We start from the raw sequence: 17,519 nt of genomic DNA on the forward strand, positions 1-17,519 counted from the left end.
GAACATAGTATTTAAGGGGCAGAGGAAGAGAAATATTTATTTTAAAAAGATGTTTTCTGTAAGAAAATGAATATTTTTGATAATTTGCTTTGTGCTTCCTATTAAGTGCAAAGAAGTATATGAAACAAAGTGGTTAAATAAACTGAAGGCTAGAAGGAGAAAAGAGAACAAGAGAATACATTTAAAATATTACTGAATGAGCCTGTAGGTGAAAAGGCAAAGGGAGTTCGCTAAAGAAGGAAGAAATGTGAGGAAACTAAAAAGCACTATATATAGTAAAAAAAAAAAAAAAGAAAAGAAAAAAAGAAAAGAAACTGGAGAAAATGAGATGGAAGAGGCAAACTTGAGAAATTCTCCCAGAATGCAGAGGAAAAGGTCAGATATGAGAGCAATGAGAGAGGTAATGAAAGGTTGGACAAAAGGTGGAGCTCCTATAATATAGACAGTTGCTCCTAAAGAATTAAACGTTAGATTAAAAGCAATCAAATCAATTAAGCATGCTACAAGAAAATAAAACAAAACCAACTTTCTCAACTATAAAAAGTCACAAATCTATAGACTGAATGCTTAGTGTGTATCAGAGAAAATAATAAAAGAGAGACCAATAAGCAGATATAGTCTGGCATTTTTTAAATATTAATTTCAAGGGCAAAGCAAAGAAATTACCTAACATCCTGAGAGAAAAAGTAGTTTAACCCTCCTAAGAAAGAGAAGTTGACATCAGAATGCTATGCAAATTAAATGCCAGGAGACAGTAAAGCAGTGTCTCTAACTTTTGGAGGAAAATGTATGTGACCCACAAGTTCTAGACTCAGCCAAGGCATTATTAATGAAAGCAGCAGATAGATTTTCTCAGATATATGATTTCTCATAAACATGCCATCCACAATCTTTTCCTGAGAAAGTTGCTTGAACTCCAGCCAATCATAAAGCAAATTAAACAGTTCAACCTTGGGGGAAGTCATAAAATAAAAGGGTCAGTGGTAAGCAGTGGAAACAAACTTATAGGTAAACTACAAAATATAAATAAAGTTGAAAACAGAATGTAAACATTTTAAATGTTTATTGTAAGATAAAAGCGCAATAAACAGTAAAATGACAAATGCAAAATAGGGATATAAAAAGAAAAAAATACATTATTTTTGTCCATTCAAGAGCATTGTTCCAATAGATGTTAATTTTTGGAATTAACACGAACTGACAATTCTTTACAAATTAAAAACAATGAATAGAATTGAAATCTCTCAGACCTGTAAATATTCCTTAACTCTGCTTAATAAACATACACATGAACATTGTATATAGATTGGTGGTGGGATTTTATGGCATATAAATCTTCAGTGAGTACGGGCATGAAAACATATGCATTTAAAAAATATATATATAATTTGACAAAATAAGGAAAATACAAATTTTTAAAAAGTATATGTAGTTTGACATAGAATCACAATTATGTTAAGAAAAGACATTAATAAAACAGTGGGTTTTGGGTAGTGGAAATATCCTATACTTCATTCTGTTCCTATCTTCATATTTGTGTAATGCATATGTATTAATTTTTAGTGGGAAAATAAACATCATTAAAATAAAAAATCCTATCAATATAGCAGAGTTATAATTTAAGCAAATCTGTGGTATTGAATACTTTGTCTTCCCCCCCAAATTAAACTTAAGGCATTAGAAAAAAGCACCAAAAAAAACAGATACACAAGAACTGAAGGAAAAAACAAAGTTAAAAGCAGCATTTTATAAATCGGTAAGCAGAAAAGATTTGAACAAGAGATCAAAGAGTTGAGTCTTAAAAACATACAACAGAATTAACACACTTCTAGTTTGTTGCTCAGGAAAGCAAGTCATAATACACAAAATGATGCATTTAAATCACAAATTCACAGGAAGTAAATGCACTGCTTATGCTAATTATGATGTGAACTGAATTTTACAGTAAATACTAATTCGTAAAGCTGACTCAAGGAGTACAATGCTGGAATTGGCCAAAACTATGGAAATGCTAGGGGAAACCTCTAGAGCTACTTCAGTTGTTAAACTGTTTCTTAGTAGTAGGATTTTGAACTTTTTTTTCCCGTTTGTGCTCTTTAGTAGTCTCAAAAATTCCACAATAAGCAGGTACTCATTTTGATGTCAGACACGAATAAAGACCAGCTGAAGAAGCAGAATCCTCCCATCTCCCAAGACAAAGTGGGCAATTTGTTCCTTTGGAGCTTTAAAGGTAGAAATAACTGCCTTTCTAAAATTTAAGTGAAGTGAAATATTGATGTGCAGTGTGGAAGGACTGCTAAGGTTCAGGGAGCCCAGCCCATTAATGGGCATGAGAGACGTGGTGACTCTGGACTGACTGATGGCCCAGTGACCACTTATGACAAATTGAAATTCTAGATCCCTGGCTGCCTTCATGGCTCTCTGAACTTCCAGAACAGGACAGTAGACAAACCAAGTGCCATACAAACATGAATGCTAAATAATCAATCTCTGCAGTTCAATGATCTATCTATGACTTTAGTAGAAAACGACTTACAAACTGCTCAAATTTTGCACATCCGGATCATGATGTTTGTTTTTGTTTTGTGGGGTTTTTTGTGTTTTTTTTTTTCTTGTTTTTCATATTTTTTTTCTTGTTTTTTTAAGTTTTTAACTAGTAACATTAACAGATAAAGTGTTCTTTACTGCTTTCATGAAATAAGTAAAAGGAAGATTGTGATTTTTGACTTCTGCCACTCTGGATATACTACACTCAGAAAAGACTATTGCTCACTTCCATTCCTAAAGAAATAATGGCAAGGCTCTCACATGTTAGAAACACCGCAGAGTATAGTCTATGCATTTGTCATAAAAAATGTAGAGGGAGATGAGCAGGTTAAGAAAAGTATTTTTTCCATGTAAAAAGGAGATCTCTTTTTGGGGAACAGAACTTTAATTTTAATATGTGTATATCCTGTTTGTGTTATTGATTTTGTGCTTACAAATGCAAACATTCATTTACACTTGTTTTTAAAGTGCCCATTTGGTAATGTCACTTTGCTCGGGTCAGACTGATGACACTGTTGTTCTCCACAGATCTTATGTTGTGAGAAAGGTAAATGAAAGAGGATGTTAGAATGTCATGAGTAGAGATTTGTACAAAGTGTGATAAGGGCATTACAACAGCAAGAGTGTGACTAAGGCGGTGTTTCCCAAGCTTGTGTTTCTAAAGAACTTGAGCTCACTGAATTGTGCTGTTGTGCATGCATGCGTGCTCAGTCGTGTCTGACTATTTGCAATCCCATGGACTGTAGCCCACTAGGCTCCTCTATCCATGGGATTTTCCAGGCAAGAATACAGCAGTGGTTTGCCATTTTGGGATAGGCTACCCATTCCAGTATTCTTGCCTGGAGAATCCCCATGGTCAGAAGAGCCTGGCGGGCTACAGTCCATGGGGTCACAAAGACACAAATGGCAACTAAACTAAGCACAGCACAACTTTAAGAAACACCTTCTTGGGTATTTGTGGCTCATGTTGGCATATCACAGAACATGTGAGATAAAAAGAAATCTGAGAAACTTTGTACAACTCATTGTTTACCAAAAATGTGTGTCCATGGAACCTTCTATCCTAAAATTGCTTATCAAAAGCTCAGGGCTCCAGTGGGTTGAGGGACACACTGTGAACAATGTCTATCTAAAGCATACATTAAATGGAAAAAAAACCTTCCTAACTCAAAACACTGGCTTAATTTTTTAATGTTTTCTGACTTGCGAAATATAATTAAATCGCACTTTTAACACTGCATCAACTTCTTTTGTTCTAAGGAAAGCGAAGCACTTCAGCTACAGCTTTCTTTTTCTCAAATGACTAGATTCCCAGCAAAGAAGAAATCTATGCCACACTCAGTATTATTCATAGGAAATATGAACTGTCAAGTCCGTGGTAGGGCTTGATCTTTTTTATTTATTCCTTTTATTATCGATGACATCTACTGGCAGAGTATACGTGGCCTTTCAACCTTACCTTGCCTTGTAAATTAAACAGGAGTGCTAGACTAGGATGGCTTAATTCTCTATGCTCTTACTAGTATCTGCCCCCTTGCTCAGATATTATCATTTACTGCCAGTTGTTAATAAAATCAGTTATTCATTCACATTCCAAGAAATCTTTGCTGAGTGCCTGCTCTATTCCAGGCACTTTTCTAACATCAGGTGTATGTACAGTGTGAAGGAAAATCACAAGCATGTAAACTTACAACCTAGTGGGGAAGATAACCAATGAACACATTATATTAACAATACAATCTCAAACAGGGCTAAGTGCTAGGATGAAATCAAAATAGTAAACCAAGGATTTTTTTCCTCTTAGGTGAGGTGAACATTTACAGATTGGTAATCAGGGAAGGCTTCTCTGTGGAGGAGACTTCTGAACTGAGAACCAGATGGTGAAGAGCCGGCTGATTTTTCTGGATCCTCATAAACAGGCACAAAGGCAACTAGAGAAGTCTGGCGTATGCTAGGCCTCTTTCCATTGATTTAGTTTTCAAAAGTGATTTTCCATTTTAAAAATGGAATTTCTCATCCAGTAATGGGACTCCTAGACTTAAGTATGTGCTTTGGCTGGCAAAATTAAATTTCCTAATTCAAATGTTTTCCCTAAAATGTGGGTTCATTTTAATTTCTCAAGAAGGACTGCTGTTTGCCAAGTGGGCAGCTGAAGCTCTTCTCTGTTTCTACCCTTCTGGAGAATGATTTTTCTAAGTGGTATACATTTGCCCTTGTAAAGAATCAGAGCAATTTGAATGAAGAATTGCTATTAAATGCTGGTTATCTGAAGAGCTTTGCAGTTATACAAGTGTTGTGGGGAAGTTCAGTTCAGAGTCAAAACCCATCTCAGTGCTTTTAAGATTCCACCAGTTTGGCTTCTATCATTCTAAGCTACCCAATAGTCCCCCCACCCTTATTATGACTATTAACTCATTTTTATCTAAACTGATTTCCTCTTAGATGAAATGATACTGTTAGTTTATCTTCAGAAACAAATTGCAAGTTGAACAGTCACAAATTTAAGAATTTAACAACCACCCATATGGATTATAGAACTCCTATAATAACAAATATATTTTGGCAATAAACAGAACAAGTCACCTAGCTCATTTCTAAAATTCAACATTCCCTGCCCCCCCCAACCTTTTTTTTAAGACAGGAGGGTGACTCTAGTCACCAATTGCTCAAAAACACAGGCTGCAGAGAACAAGGATTTGGATTAGCAAACTTGAACCCTATGGAACTCTTTCTTCTTTCTTCTTCCTGGCACAATTGGGCTGGGAGGAAACCCCTAATAACATTAAGAATAGTTCCCCTTAGCCCTCCTCCCATCCTATTGCACCCCACCCTACCAGTCAGAAGCGGAAGTCTTATGAAGAGGTTTTGAGGAGAACATCCTCTTCTGGTTTCTTCTGTTCCAATGGGCTTGCCGAACACCTCCTTGACCTGGGACACAGGCAGAGTTCAAACCAAGTCTATGTTTATGTTGTCAGGATGCTGGTCTCCCTTTTCTAGAAGATTCCTGACTGTGCCCTCTCTGCTTAAATATTGTAGAGGCGCCTAGTGTTCTCTCGTATGGTAACCAAGGTGTGAGAGATTGGCTGACCTTTGATTTTGGCAATCTCTTCAATCGTATGCAGGGCCAGACCTGGATGGGAAAACCGGCAAAACCTTTTAGAAAACCCCCGAGGGAGGAAGTAGGGAGAATCGGTTTCCACGATGATTCTCTCCAGCGGGATCTTTTTCGCAGCATCCCGGGCCTCCCAGGCAGAAGGGTAAGTCAGGACTGCTGTGAAGCCCACGAACATGTTGGGGAAGTAGTTCAGAAAAGGCTCGATGACTTGGTAACTACCAATGAAGCAATGCCTATGGATCTTGTAGTCAGGGGGCACAAGTTTTTTCATGATGCCCAGCAGATCTTTGTCAGCTTCTCGGCAGTGGAGCACTATGGGCTTCTTTAGAGACACGGCCAGCTGTAGCTGCTTCTCAAATATCTTGTGCTGCTCTGGGATAGGTGTGCCACACTTATAGGAATAATCCAAGCCAATTTCTCCGTATGCTATAGCCTTGGGGTGCCGTAAGGCTTGCACAATGTTTCTTTCTTGAATATCACTGTAGCAACTTGCAAAATGGGGGTGACAGCCAAAGGCCCCCCAAATCATATCCTCTTTCAACACCTCCTCCCATAGACCATTCTTTAGTGTGCGAGGATCAGAGAAATCAGAGATGCAGCCTTGAAATTCCTTAGGGAAGGAGCGGCTATAAACTTGTCTGAACTTGCTGAAGGTCCCTTTGAAAGACAGCTTGGAAAACAGCATTTCCAGGTGACAATGGGTATCAATGAAACCCTCCTGTAGGCTTTGTTCCCACTGGCTCTTTGGCAGGGAACAAGATGCATATCCTCCACGATGATGTGGTGGGGTCTCCTCTTGGAGATGCCATCTCCCCTCCTTCACCTTGGCTTCTGAACCTCTAGAGAAAAGAAATGAACGCGAACTTAGGGACTGACCTTCTGATGCCTTCAACTCTCTGGACCAGTCTGAGGAGGACACTTGCAAACTGGAGGAATAATCACTCCAGCACCTCTGGCTGCTCTTTCCAGCCAGGGATGTGCTGCTGTTGCTGCTGCTGCGGCCCATGGAAGAATAGCAAGGAGGCTTGGAACTGCTGGGCCAGTAGCTGGCGGAGTCATGCCAAGGGCCACTGTACAAATTAGGCCAGTAGGTATCCTGCTCAGTTATGAAGGATGGAGGCTTTGAAGTTTCTGCCAGACTGAGTGAGTCTAGCTCTTCCTGAGGCAATTTGAATGCAGGAAGCTCATCCACATCAGACCAGTCACTTCCTGAAGAAAGGTGCTCGATTACCACACCGCAATCTTGATGTTTTGCGACTTCTGAAGGATGGTCATGGCTGTCTGGAAATTTCAGGGCAGAAGAGCCTTTTTCAGAAAAGAATGACTTTGGGTCACCAAGTGGCTTCTGCTCAGGCTGTATCATCCTTCTTCTGTTATAGAAGCCTCTAATCTCTATATTCTCCACTCCGACCTCTGAGGCTGACATTTTTCCGTGAGGACCAGGGAAGGGGATGCAGCTGGCTCGCCTTTCTCCAGGGCTGGGCTGCTCTGCTGCACTCCCTTTTGTACTAGCGGCAGCCTCTCCTGGCACTGATGGTCCTGGGACGCCCTGAATCGCCTTCACGTAGACCATTGATAAGCTTTGGTCTTGCTGACTGCCCTGCTTTCTCCATCTGCCGCTTGCTTCCTTAGTCTTAGTATTTTGACCGTCAGCTCTGGCTGCACATTCTGCATTTGCCGAGTCACAGGAACTGCTTTTGGGATTAACCTTAGCATCCTTTCGAGAAGCCATTTCTTCTAGAAAGCTAGCAGAACACAATGCAGATGGCGCTAAGGCGATTCCAAGGATGAGAAGAACCTCAGGTACTCCGAATCAGTAGTCTTTCGGAGACTTTTCTACCCACACCAGAGCGTGAGGAATGGGAGGGGTAGGAGGAAGAATCCCCTGGTAGGAGGAGCCCCAGGAAACCTCAGCTTGAAGGCCACAAGAACGTCCTTTTGGACTTGTAGGTCCTCGGGGCCGCTAGACTCCCCGGGATGTAATACAGAGTTCTAAGCTGGCCGGCTGTAGGGGGCCACGTCACTGGGACGCCAGAGGATCCACGTTTGCTACGGGACCCTACCTTAGCGCTGACCTTGCGCCGCTTCCGCGGCTTCGGGACCGCTCTGCTCTCCTTTCTTTCACTCGCCTGTCGCAGTTCTCAGTGTTCTAGAGATGTCAAGGTTCTTCCACTGCGTTCGTGATCTCAAAGGTATTTGGAAGTCACAAACATCCACGGTTCACCGAAAGCCGGGTATGGCGTCCGAACCCACAGCCAGCCTCATGGATCACGGACCACTTTTTTTTTTCCTACAGATCTACTTCCGGGCGTCAAAGCACTTCCGGGCGTCAAACCACTTCCGTTGACTATAAAGCGGTTCCATTTGGTTTGGAATATGAGGCCCTCGAGAGATATCAGAGCCCTCCAAAAGACTACAAGGTGCTTTAGGGACCCCCACAGAGATGCCCCTGAGCTGCGCTGGTGGCCTAGAAGTCCATTTGGCCGACGGAGTGCAGGAGAGTGGAGGGGGGGGGCTGGGGGGGCTGGGGGGGCTGGGGGGGTGGGCCCGAACCCAGTGCTGGAGAAGGGTGGAGGAAGGGCACAGATCGTCCCGCCCACCAGCCCTGGCCACCGGAAGCACTCCCCAAGCTGGGCCCCACCTTTCTGCTCTCAGGTCTGTTCCCTCCGCCCAACAGCTGCCCCTCCTCCCACATCCTGCGTCCCAGCCAGGCTGCCCTTGGAGCCTTTGGAGCCATTGCTGGCTTTTTGTTCCTTTTCTAACCCCCAATTTTTTTTAAAAGTAAAAAATGTAATTATGGTTTTTAAAAACATAGTTTAAAGATACATGGTTTTGAAAACATAGTTATAATTGTAGCGTATTATCATTTCAGTCCTTTTTTTTCCCCAGTGTTTTTTTGTAGCTTAAGCATTTCTCTTGCTGCTACATCGTTTTAAAAAACATTATACTAGTGCCTTCAGAATATTCCATGGAATACGTAGATGTGCCATAATTCACCAAATCCTTCCCTTCTTGTTAGATCTGTAATTTCCCCACTCTAATTTTTTTCTATAATTAAAAAAGATGCTGCAAATAATATTCTTGCGCCATATGTTTCTCCATATTTTGGTTTGTTTCTTCAGGCTGCATGCCCAAAAATGGAGTTAGACAAAGTGTAGAAATTTTAAAATGGCTCCTCATAGCATCACATTACCTCAGAACAACTTTAATAATTTAAAATCTCGTAGGTAATGAATAATCCTACCAGGCTCATTTAATAGAAAGAAACAAAACTAGTGCCTCACAGATAATTTGTTCTTATCTGATAATTTTTGAGTGAATGTTTTCCTTTTTTAAAATTGACCTTGGTACATTTTAAATTGTTTTTATTTCTTTTGAGGATCTTTTAAAAATTAATTAGAAATTTTTAATGAAATAAACTTTTGTCATATTTTCTACGATTTTTAATTTGTATGTTGCTTGTTTTTAATTTGTATTTTAGCCCATTGAAGTAACTTATTTTTGTAGTTAAATTTTAATATTTTTCTGTCATAATTTTCTCTTTTTTTCATAACTCTGGAATGGTCATCCTCTTTTTAAGGGCTTTGACACATACACACTTTTTTTTTGGAGGGTAAAAGGAACTGATTTGTTTTATTTAATCTTATAATCTGTCTGGTATTTACTTTGGGTTGTAATTTATTTTAGGTGGAGATATACATTGATACTTTTCTACATTACTTTTTAAACTTAATAATATGACTCCTCTTTCATCATGTGCTAAATTCCTATATGTAAGAGATTTCCCTGGTGGCTCAGATGGTAAAGCATCTGCCTGCAATGTGGGAGACCAGGGTTCGATCCCTGGATTGGGAAGATCCCCTGGAGAAGGAAATGGCAATCCACTCCAGTACTCTTGTCTGGAAAATTCCATGGATGAAGGAGCCTGGTAAGCTACAGTCCATGGGGTTGCAGAGAGTCAGATAGGACTAAGCGAGTTCACCTTCAACTTCAACATTTCAATAAAGCCTATTTCCAGGCTTTCTTTTCTTTTCTACACATTAGTATGTCTCTTCTTACTCTGGTTTTACACTTTTAATAATCGAGGCATAATAGTAAGGTATACTATCTGGGAGAGTTACGTCTTTTACATGACATTTAATTTTCATAATTATCCTTAATAGGCTGATCTGTTTATTTTTATCAGATGAAATTAGAATCATTTTTTCAAGTCCTTGCAAAACACCAATGAAATATCCACTTGAAATATGTTATTTCAGTCTGTTTATCCAGAATATACTTCACCTGTCCTATTTTTTGTCACAGTCTGTATATTTTAGTAAATATTTTTAGAGTTTTACCTAGGTCACAGAGTTTTCATTAAAACTATTTGTAATTTTTTATTTTTTATTTATTGTGAACCTATTTTGTCCTTCCACTGTATTTTCAGGTGATTATTGCTAGTATATAAGAATGTTTTTGGTTCAGTTGTAGTTATATTAAAATCTTTTATTTATCCGTAGTTTTTCAGCATTTGCCTGTGCCATTATTATGTCTCCTTACAATGACAACTTTGTGTCTTTCTTGCTAGTACTTGTACTTCTTACCTTGTCTAGAATGCCTGAAAAAATATTAAATCATGATGTTGGTAGGGACATTTTTGTTTCTGTTCCTGATTGTGGTAGACACATAGTTTAATTAAATATAGTGCTGAAAGTTTAGGCCATTGTTTTAAAACAGATGCATTTTAATCCTGTTAAGGAATTGCTCAAATTTTAAAATGTGGTAGGAAACAGTGTGAGATCATTATATATTTGCTCGTACTTCTTTATTTGGAAACATCTTTGCATCTGTGAGGAAAATGCTGCTTTTTGTGTAGTTGGCTTATAACTGTTATGGACTCCTGAATTTTGTATGCTTGTATTTTAGTTAGGACCTTTGCTCTATAAATCATTAAGTAGTGAAATTGCTCTGGAGCAGTAGCTTTCAACCTTGGCTTGCACACTGTAATCATTTGGGGAGCTTTAAAATCCCTTATACCTGGGCCCAGTCTGAGGGATCCTGATTTCATTGTGTGTGGGTGTGTATAGATGTGGATGTGGCCCAAACATCACGAGTTTATAAAGCTCTACTGGTGATTCTAATGTGAGGCCAGGGTGAGAACTGTTGCTCTAGAGTTAACTATTTTTAATGGCTTATCTGTTAGGCATTGAAATTCACCTTTGTGGCTTTCCAGCGTTTTTGTTATCCTAGGGGAGTTATATAAAGTGGTGATTTTCTTTTCTTTGAAAGCTTGAAAGAATCCATTAGTAAATCATCCTGGTTGGAGCCTTTGTTAGAGCAATTTTTTTGTAATTTTTAAATTTCTCACTTGGCTGTTGTGTTTTGATACTTCACGATTCTTACAGAAAACCACTTATTTAATTGTGGCTTTAAAATTTATTTTCATAAAAGCTTGAATGACTTATTATAATAAGATAATGTCTATCTTATAATTTATTACATTCCTCTGTAATATACTATTTCATTTCTGATTGTATGTTATTACATTCTTTATTATCTTTTCTAGTGCAGGGGAGCAAAATTTGCCAGCTTTGGCATGAAGTTTATTTTGAGCTGAAAGCAGTCAAGGCCCAAAAGACTCAGAAAGAACCTTTGACCTTCCCCCAACTGAGTAAAAGAACTTAGAGGACCTATTCCTTGAAGGGAGACAGGGAAAAATCTAGCAAAGTGCTGGTTAAAACTCCTCTCTGTGTCCCACTGTTTCTGTATGGCCCAGCAAATGTTTGTTTACAGAACATTTGCTTTTTTCATCTTCTTGTGAATTACCTTCTTCCTCTTTGAAGTCCTAAACCCCTTTGCATGCATGCAATCTAAGTGCTTCAGTCATGTCTGACTCTTTGCAGCGATATGGACTGTAGCCCACCAGGCTTCTCTGTCCATGCGATTCTCCAGGCAAGAATACTGGAGTGGGTTGCCATGCCTTTCTCTGGGGGAATCTTCCCAATCCAGGGATTGAACTTGCATCTCCTGCATTGCAGGTGGATTCTTTTACAGCTGAGCCACAGGGGAAGTCCCCTAAACCCCTACTTCTTTCTTTCTCTTAGATGGCATAGAAGCTTCAATTGCCTGATGTCCTTTGGCTTTATATTCTTATGAAGCCCCTATATATACATAATAAAAATTTTTTTCCTGTTAATTTTTTGCATTTCAATTTAATTCTTTAGATCGGTCAGAAGAACCTAGAAGGGTAGAGGAAATTCCTACCTCCCCACACACATCCACACACTAGAATCTTACCTATTTATTAAAAAAACTCTTTTGGATTTAATTATTACAGTTGTTTTTTCCTTTTAAATATATCTATTTGTGCTTTTATGCTTTTTTGCTTTATTTTCCTAATGACAAATTTTCAAATATTTTTGTTCAATTCATTGCTCATAGTGACTGCATTTCAAAATTACTTGTAGAGCTTTAAAAAAATACTAATGACCTTTTTAATTGCCTCCAAGATTTCAATTTAATTTATTTAGGCTTGAGTATGGTGTTTGTTTTTTTCAGTTCCTAATGAGAATCTGAGAAGGCTGAGAATCTCTGAGTTAGTATATTTACCTGAGTTCAGTCAGTTCAGTTCAGTTCAGTCGCTCAGTCGTGTCCGACTCTTTGCGACCCCATGAATCACAGCATGCCAGGCCTCCCTGTCCATCACCAACTCCCGGAGTTTACTCAAACTCACGTCCATCGAATCAGTGATGCCATCCAGCCATCGCATCCTCTGTCGTCCCCTTCTCCTCCTGCCCCCAGTCCCTCCCAGCATCAGGGTCTTTTCCAATGAGTCAACTCTTCACATGAGGTGGCCAAAGTATTGGAGTTTCGGCTTCAACATCAGTCCTTCCAATGAACACCCAGGACTGATCTCCTTCAGGATGGACTGGTTGGATCTCCTTGCAGTCCAAGGGACTCTCGAGAGTCTTCTCCAACACCACAGTTCAAAAGCATCAATTTTCCAGTGCTCAGCTTTCTTTATAGTCCAACTCTCACATCCATACATGACCACTGGAAAAACCATAGCCTTGACTAGACGAACCTTTGTTGGCAAAGTAATGTCTCTGCTTTTTAATATGCTGTCTAGGTTGGTCATAACTTTCCTTCCAAGGAGTAAGCGTCTTTTAATTTCATGGCTGCAATCACCATCTGCAGTGATTTTGGAGCCCAAAAAAATAAAGTCTGATGCTGTTTCCACTGTCTCCCCATCTATTTCCCATGAAGTGATGGGACCAGATGCCATGATCTTAGTTTTCTGAATGTTGAGCTTTAGTCCAACTTTTTCACTCTCCTCTTTCACTTTCTCCAAGAGGCTTTTTAGTTCCTCTTCATAGCGGTGTCCAACATTTTGTGATCCTTTGGAACATAGCCCACCAGGCTTCTTTCTCCATGGGATTTTTCAGGCAGGAATACTGGAGTGAGTTGCCATTGCCTTCTCCAGGGGATCTTTCTGACCCAGGGATCCAACCCTTATCTCAATCCGCATCTCCTGTGTCTCCTGCGTTACAGGCGAATTCTTTACCCAGTGAACCATCTGGAAAGCCCCAAATGTCCCTTACAAGAATGACTTTTACTCAGCTTTCAGAGCTTCTCCTTGTACTTGCTGTTTTTTAAAAATAATAAGCTCAGGATAATTCTTATTCCAAAGAGGCATATTTTAGGATGATTTATTCCGTTCGCCTTCACATATGATAAACTTCTTTAAATATATTGTTGTCCTGTATAAAGGAGCCATCTAATATACACAATACGAAATTCATTGCAATTTATTTCCCTAATTCTACGATTCCATAATCACAAGAGAAACTATTGATTTAATAACAGCTTTTTCAGGAAGAATTAAACAACACTGCATTAAATGTACACAAATTTTTGTCTACTAACTAACCTCTAATAGCATGCATTGATCCTTATTGTTATACACCTTCTTTAGTACTCTCCATTTTGTCTGAACATTATCAGTGTTTCTTTCTTTCCTAACATCATTCTCTAAAAATTCAACTGTAAGTTTTAGACAATTAGATGTTTGGTTCCTGAGTAATAGCCTTTATAACTCATGCATTGTTCATACTAACTTCACCATCTTTTAAAATTCTGTAATTTATTCTGAGAGATTAGAGTATTGTTTTACCTTATGATTGCATTGCCTAGTGCACGATGGACAATCTTCTGCACACAATTATTTTTGTGTCAATGCTACATCAGACAGTAATATTTAGAAAACATTGTAAGTGAAAATTAGGAATCCAAATTGATGTTAACATCCAGCTATTTGGGATATGCAATGCAAAGCAAAGAATGAAATTGACATTAAAATAGAATTACTTTCCCACAGGTTAAATTTATGCCTTACTTCAAGTTGCATCTAGGTTCCTTATTAAATCCTTATTAAAATGCATTCCTGACTGCTTTAAGTTTCTTTTAGCTTTAATTTAGGAAGACTCTGATTTCAGAAATATTAACATTAAAATTTTTTCCTTTATAAGGAGGAAATATCATGTATCTGTTATTTAAAGCTAATTGATTTCAAATTTTATATCCTCTTGACTAGCATCAAAAATCTGAATGCCTCGGGGATGAGGCACATAACCTTATATAATACAGGGCTCGTGAAGGCCTGTGGGGAATGGAAGGTCACACACCCTGCCAAATGACATTTACATTTGGTTTTCAAGAAAATTATAGCCAGTTACATCCTCCAGGACATTATTTATCTAGTCTCTGCTTGACATCATAACTTATGATAAAACTTTGCATCATAATTATGTTTCTATAAATTTTCATTTCTTACAGTTTTTATTTTAGAGCTTTCTCTCTGGATGCTCTGGTACATCAAATTCCATTGCAATTAGTTCTTTCACCTGTGTGAAATCACTTTTAATCTATTTGGCATATATTTTGCTATAGTATTTTACCATTTTCTCTCACTCTTCTTTTTCTATCTTTCCATCTCTACTTCTCTGATTTGCTCTCTACATTTCATGCTGGAGTTCGTCAGTCCTGTATTCTCAAGGGGCCAGAACATGAACTGTCAGTTTATCCCTCTTATAGAAATATTTAAGTCCAACCTAAAATAGTATCTTTCTTTCTCTTTGTTTCTGTTGAGCATCTTTATTCTCTTTCAATGCGTCATTTGTTTGATAAATAATGATAATATATATGACAGTGTTGTCAGCTGATGTCTGGCAGTTTGGTCATGCAAAAATTTATACCAGTAATATTCAATACATAAAAGTAGGTAGGATATGAATATGCTCTCTACACTTTCCTACACTACCTACATTTTCCTGTACACTTTACAAAGAAAAGAAAGTTTCAAAGTGAATACTACTATGGGAGTAGATAACTTTTCCTTTCTTCCCTTCTGGATTCTTTCACTGATTGTTGCTCGTCTTGTCCGACTCTTTGCGATCCTATGGACTGCAGCATGCCAGGCTTCCCTGTCCTTCACTATCTCCCAGAGGTTGCTCAAACTCATGTCCATTGAATCAATGATGACATCCAATGATCTCATCCTCTGTCGTCCCCTTCTCCTGCCTTCAGTCTTCCCCAGCATCAGGGTCTTTTCCAATGAGTCAGCTCTTTGTATCAGGTAGCCAAAGTATTGGAGGTTCAGCTTCAGCATCAGTCCTTCCAATGAATATTCAGGGCTGATTTCCTTTAGGATTGACTGATTTGATCTCCTTGCTGTTCAGGGGACTCTCAAGAGTCTTATCCAACACCACATTGGGCTAATAATTAAATTGATATATGAAAAATTAATGGAAGAAGAAGAAATTTTGTACATATGGGAGCCCCATAAAAATATGAGACATGTCAGCAGTCGGGTTCTTGTTGCTTATATACCATTCTGAGCTAAGGAGACTGGGGCAGGGGTTTGGGGCTTCAAAGAGAGGGAAAATCATCCACAGGAAAATGAGAAGAGCTAGTGTTTTACCAAACAAATGTTTGCCATGCCATGCTGATAAAGCTTTCTGATAGAAAGCATTTTCTCTGGTAATAACTCTCTTCCTGGTGCAGGTTTCATATCTAAATTCTTTTATACAGTTAGTTGTTGTTGTTAGTCACTAAGTCGTGTCTGACTCTTTGTGACCACATGGACTGTAGCCCACCAGGCTCCTCTGTCCATGGCATTTTCCAGGCAAGAATACTGGAGAGGGTTGCCATTTCCTTCTCCAGAGGATCTTCCTGACCCAGGGATTGAACCCGCATCTCCTGCTTTGGCAGTTGTATTCCTTACCACTGAGCCACCTGGGAAGCTTTATGCAGTTAAAGGGGAAGTAAAATGTTCTTCCTGTGTCTGCTGGGCTCTGCTTATCTTTAGTTCAAAATAATCCATGTGCTAAAGTGGCACATTCTAGGGTAGCAGGCATATCTTGCTCTTTCTCACTATCTCTACTGAAAGCTTGAGGGAGCCCCAGCTCTTTTGTCCTTTAGGTATTCCAGCAACATCTTCCTCCCCATACCTTTAAAAATTGAGATATAACTCATATAACATTTACTATTTTAGTGTTAAATATAATTCAGCATCTCACATCTTTTTCTAAAAATTGAGGTAAAATTTATATGACATAAAATTAATCATTGGCCGTTTTAAAGCATGCAGTTCAGTGGCATCTAATATATTCACAGTGTTGTACAACCATCACCTCTATTTAATTCCAAGACATTTCTATCATCCCAGAAGGAAACCCTGTACCCACCCAACAACACCTGGAAATGTACTCAACACAAGTATGACAACCTTTTAGTAGTGGATTTGGCTACCTTTCTAACTGAAATCAGGACAGATAAATTCCCTAAGAAAGCAACTGAATATAGGACCATTTTATAATGAAGCCAAAGGTACCATTTTGAAAGGTATAGATGTCTGGGCTCACTAGATTCCTAAAATCTTACCTGGTAAAGACAGTGCCTGATCAGTATTTGCAACTGATCCATTCATTTTAAATATGATTATTTCACTAACTAAAACTCATTTCTAATATTCTTTATGGTAGTTAGCAAAGCCTTTTCTGTTGATCAGAGATAAATTACTGAGGCATTTTTTCAGCTACTTCTGAAGTGTGGGCTTCTGATGGAAATTTGCTAAACAGTCCTGGAGCATCTATTCCTAATTAGGGTCACTGACCATCCCTAGAAGTTAGATTGTGCCTAACAGACTCACTCACATATATTGTCTGTGTTGAGTTAACCTGGTATTACAGCATATGCACAATTAACTTTTACTACTTTAATTATAAAAATTGGACAAAAAATGAGAGCAAAGGAAGTATTAAAATGGAACTCTGAAGGAGCCTGTGCCCCAGGCCATGCTTGAAATGGTCTGGCATTGAGCTAGGCTTTTTGAGATTCCTGAAGACAAGTATAGGGTAGGGTCTCCAGTGCATTGGAAGAATTTCAGCTCTGCCTGTTTGAATTGCCTCAAGGCAAGTCATCAGCAGGACCAGAAATCAGGATAATTTTATCCTTAGAAGCAAGATGTGTGTGTGTGTGAAGTTGCTCAGTTGTGTCTGACTCTTGTGACCTCATGGACTGTAGTCCGTCAGTCTCCTCTGTCCATGGAATTCTACAGGCAGGAATACTGGAGTGGGTTGCCGTTTCCTTCTCCAGGGGATCTTTCCAACCCAGGGATCAAACTGGGTCTCCTGCATTGCAGATGAATTCTTTACCATCTGAGCTACCAGGGGAACCAAGATAGCTTTCTTTTATTTTTAATGAGAAAAAAATGACAAAACTTATACTCATCTTGTGGGAAAGATACACATACATACAGAATCACACTGTGAAGTTCCAAAGACAGATTCTAGTTCAATTTATGGTAGAGTTGAAT

The 17,519-nt window shown here is 38.9% G+C and overlaps 1 protein-coding gene across 2 annotated transcripts in view; it reads left to right on the plus strand.

The window, feature by feature from the left end:
• The window catches only part of EFHC2 (EF-hand domain containing 2), a 245,740-nt gene that overhangs the window by 91,286 nt on the left and 136,935 nt on the right, over positions 1 to 17,519 (plus strand). The window contains exons 1-2 of one of the 2 annotated variants that reach the window (XM_043897068.1): positions 3,474 to 5,804; positions 7,959 to 8,082. The exons of the other annotated variant lie outside the window; for it this stretch is intronic. Of the exons in view, the coding sequence (XP_043753003.1) occupies positions 5,749 to 5,804; positions 7,959 to 8,082 (180 nt within the window). The 5' untranslated portion in view covers positions 3,474 to 5,748. Of the gene's footprint in view, positions 1 to 3,473; positions 5,805 to 7,958; positions 8,083 to 17,519 lie in introns of those variants that run through there. 2 annotated transcript variants of the gene reach the window in all.

The sequence above is a fragment of the Cervus elaphus genome, chromosome X (genome assembly GCF_910594005.1).
Source record: "Cervus elaphus chromosome X, mCerEla1.1, whole genome shotgun sequence".
NCBI classification, from domain to species: Eukaryota; Metazoa; Chordata; class Mammalia; order Artiodactyla; family Cervidae; genus Cervus; species Cervus elaphus.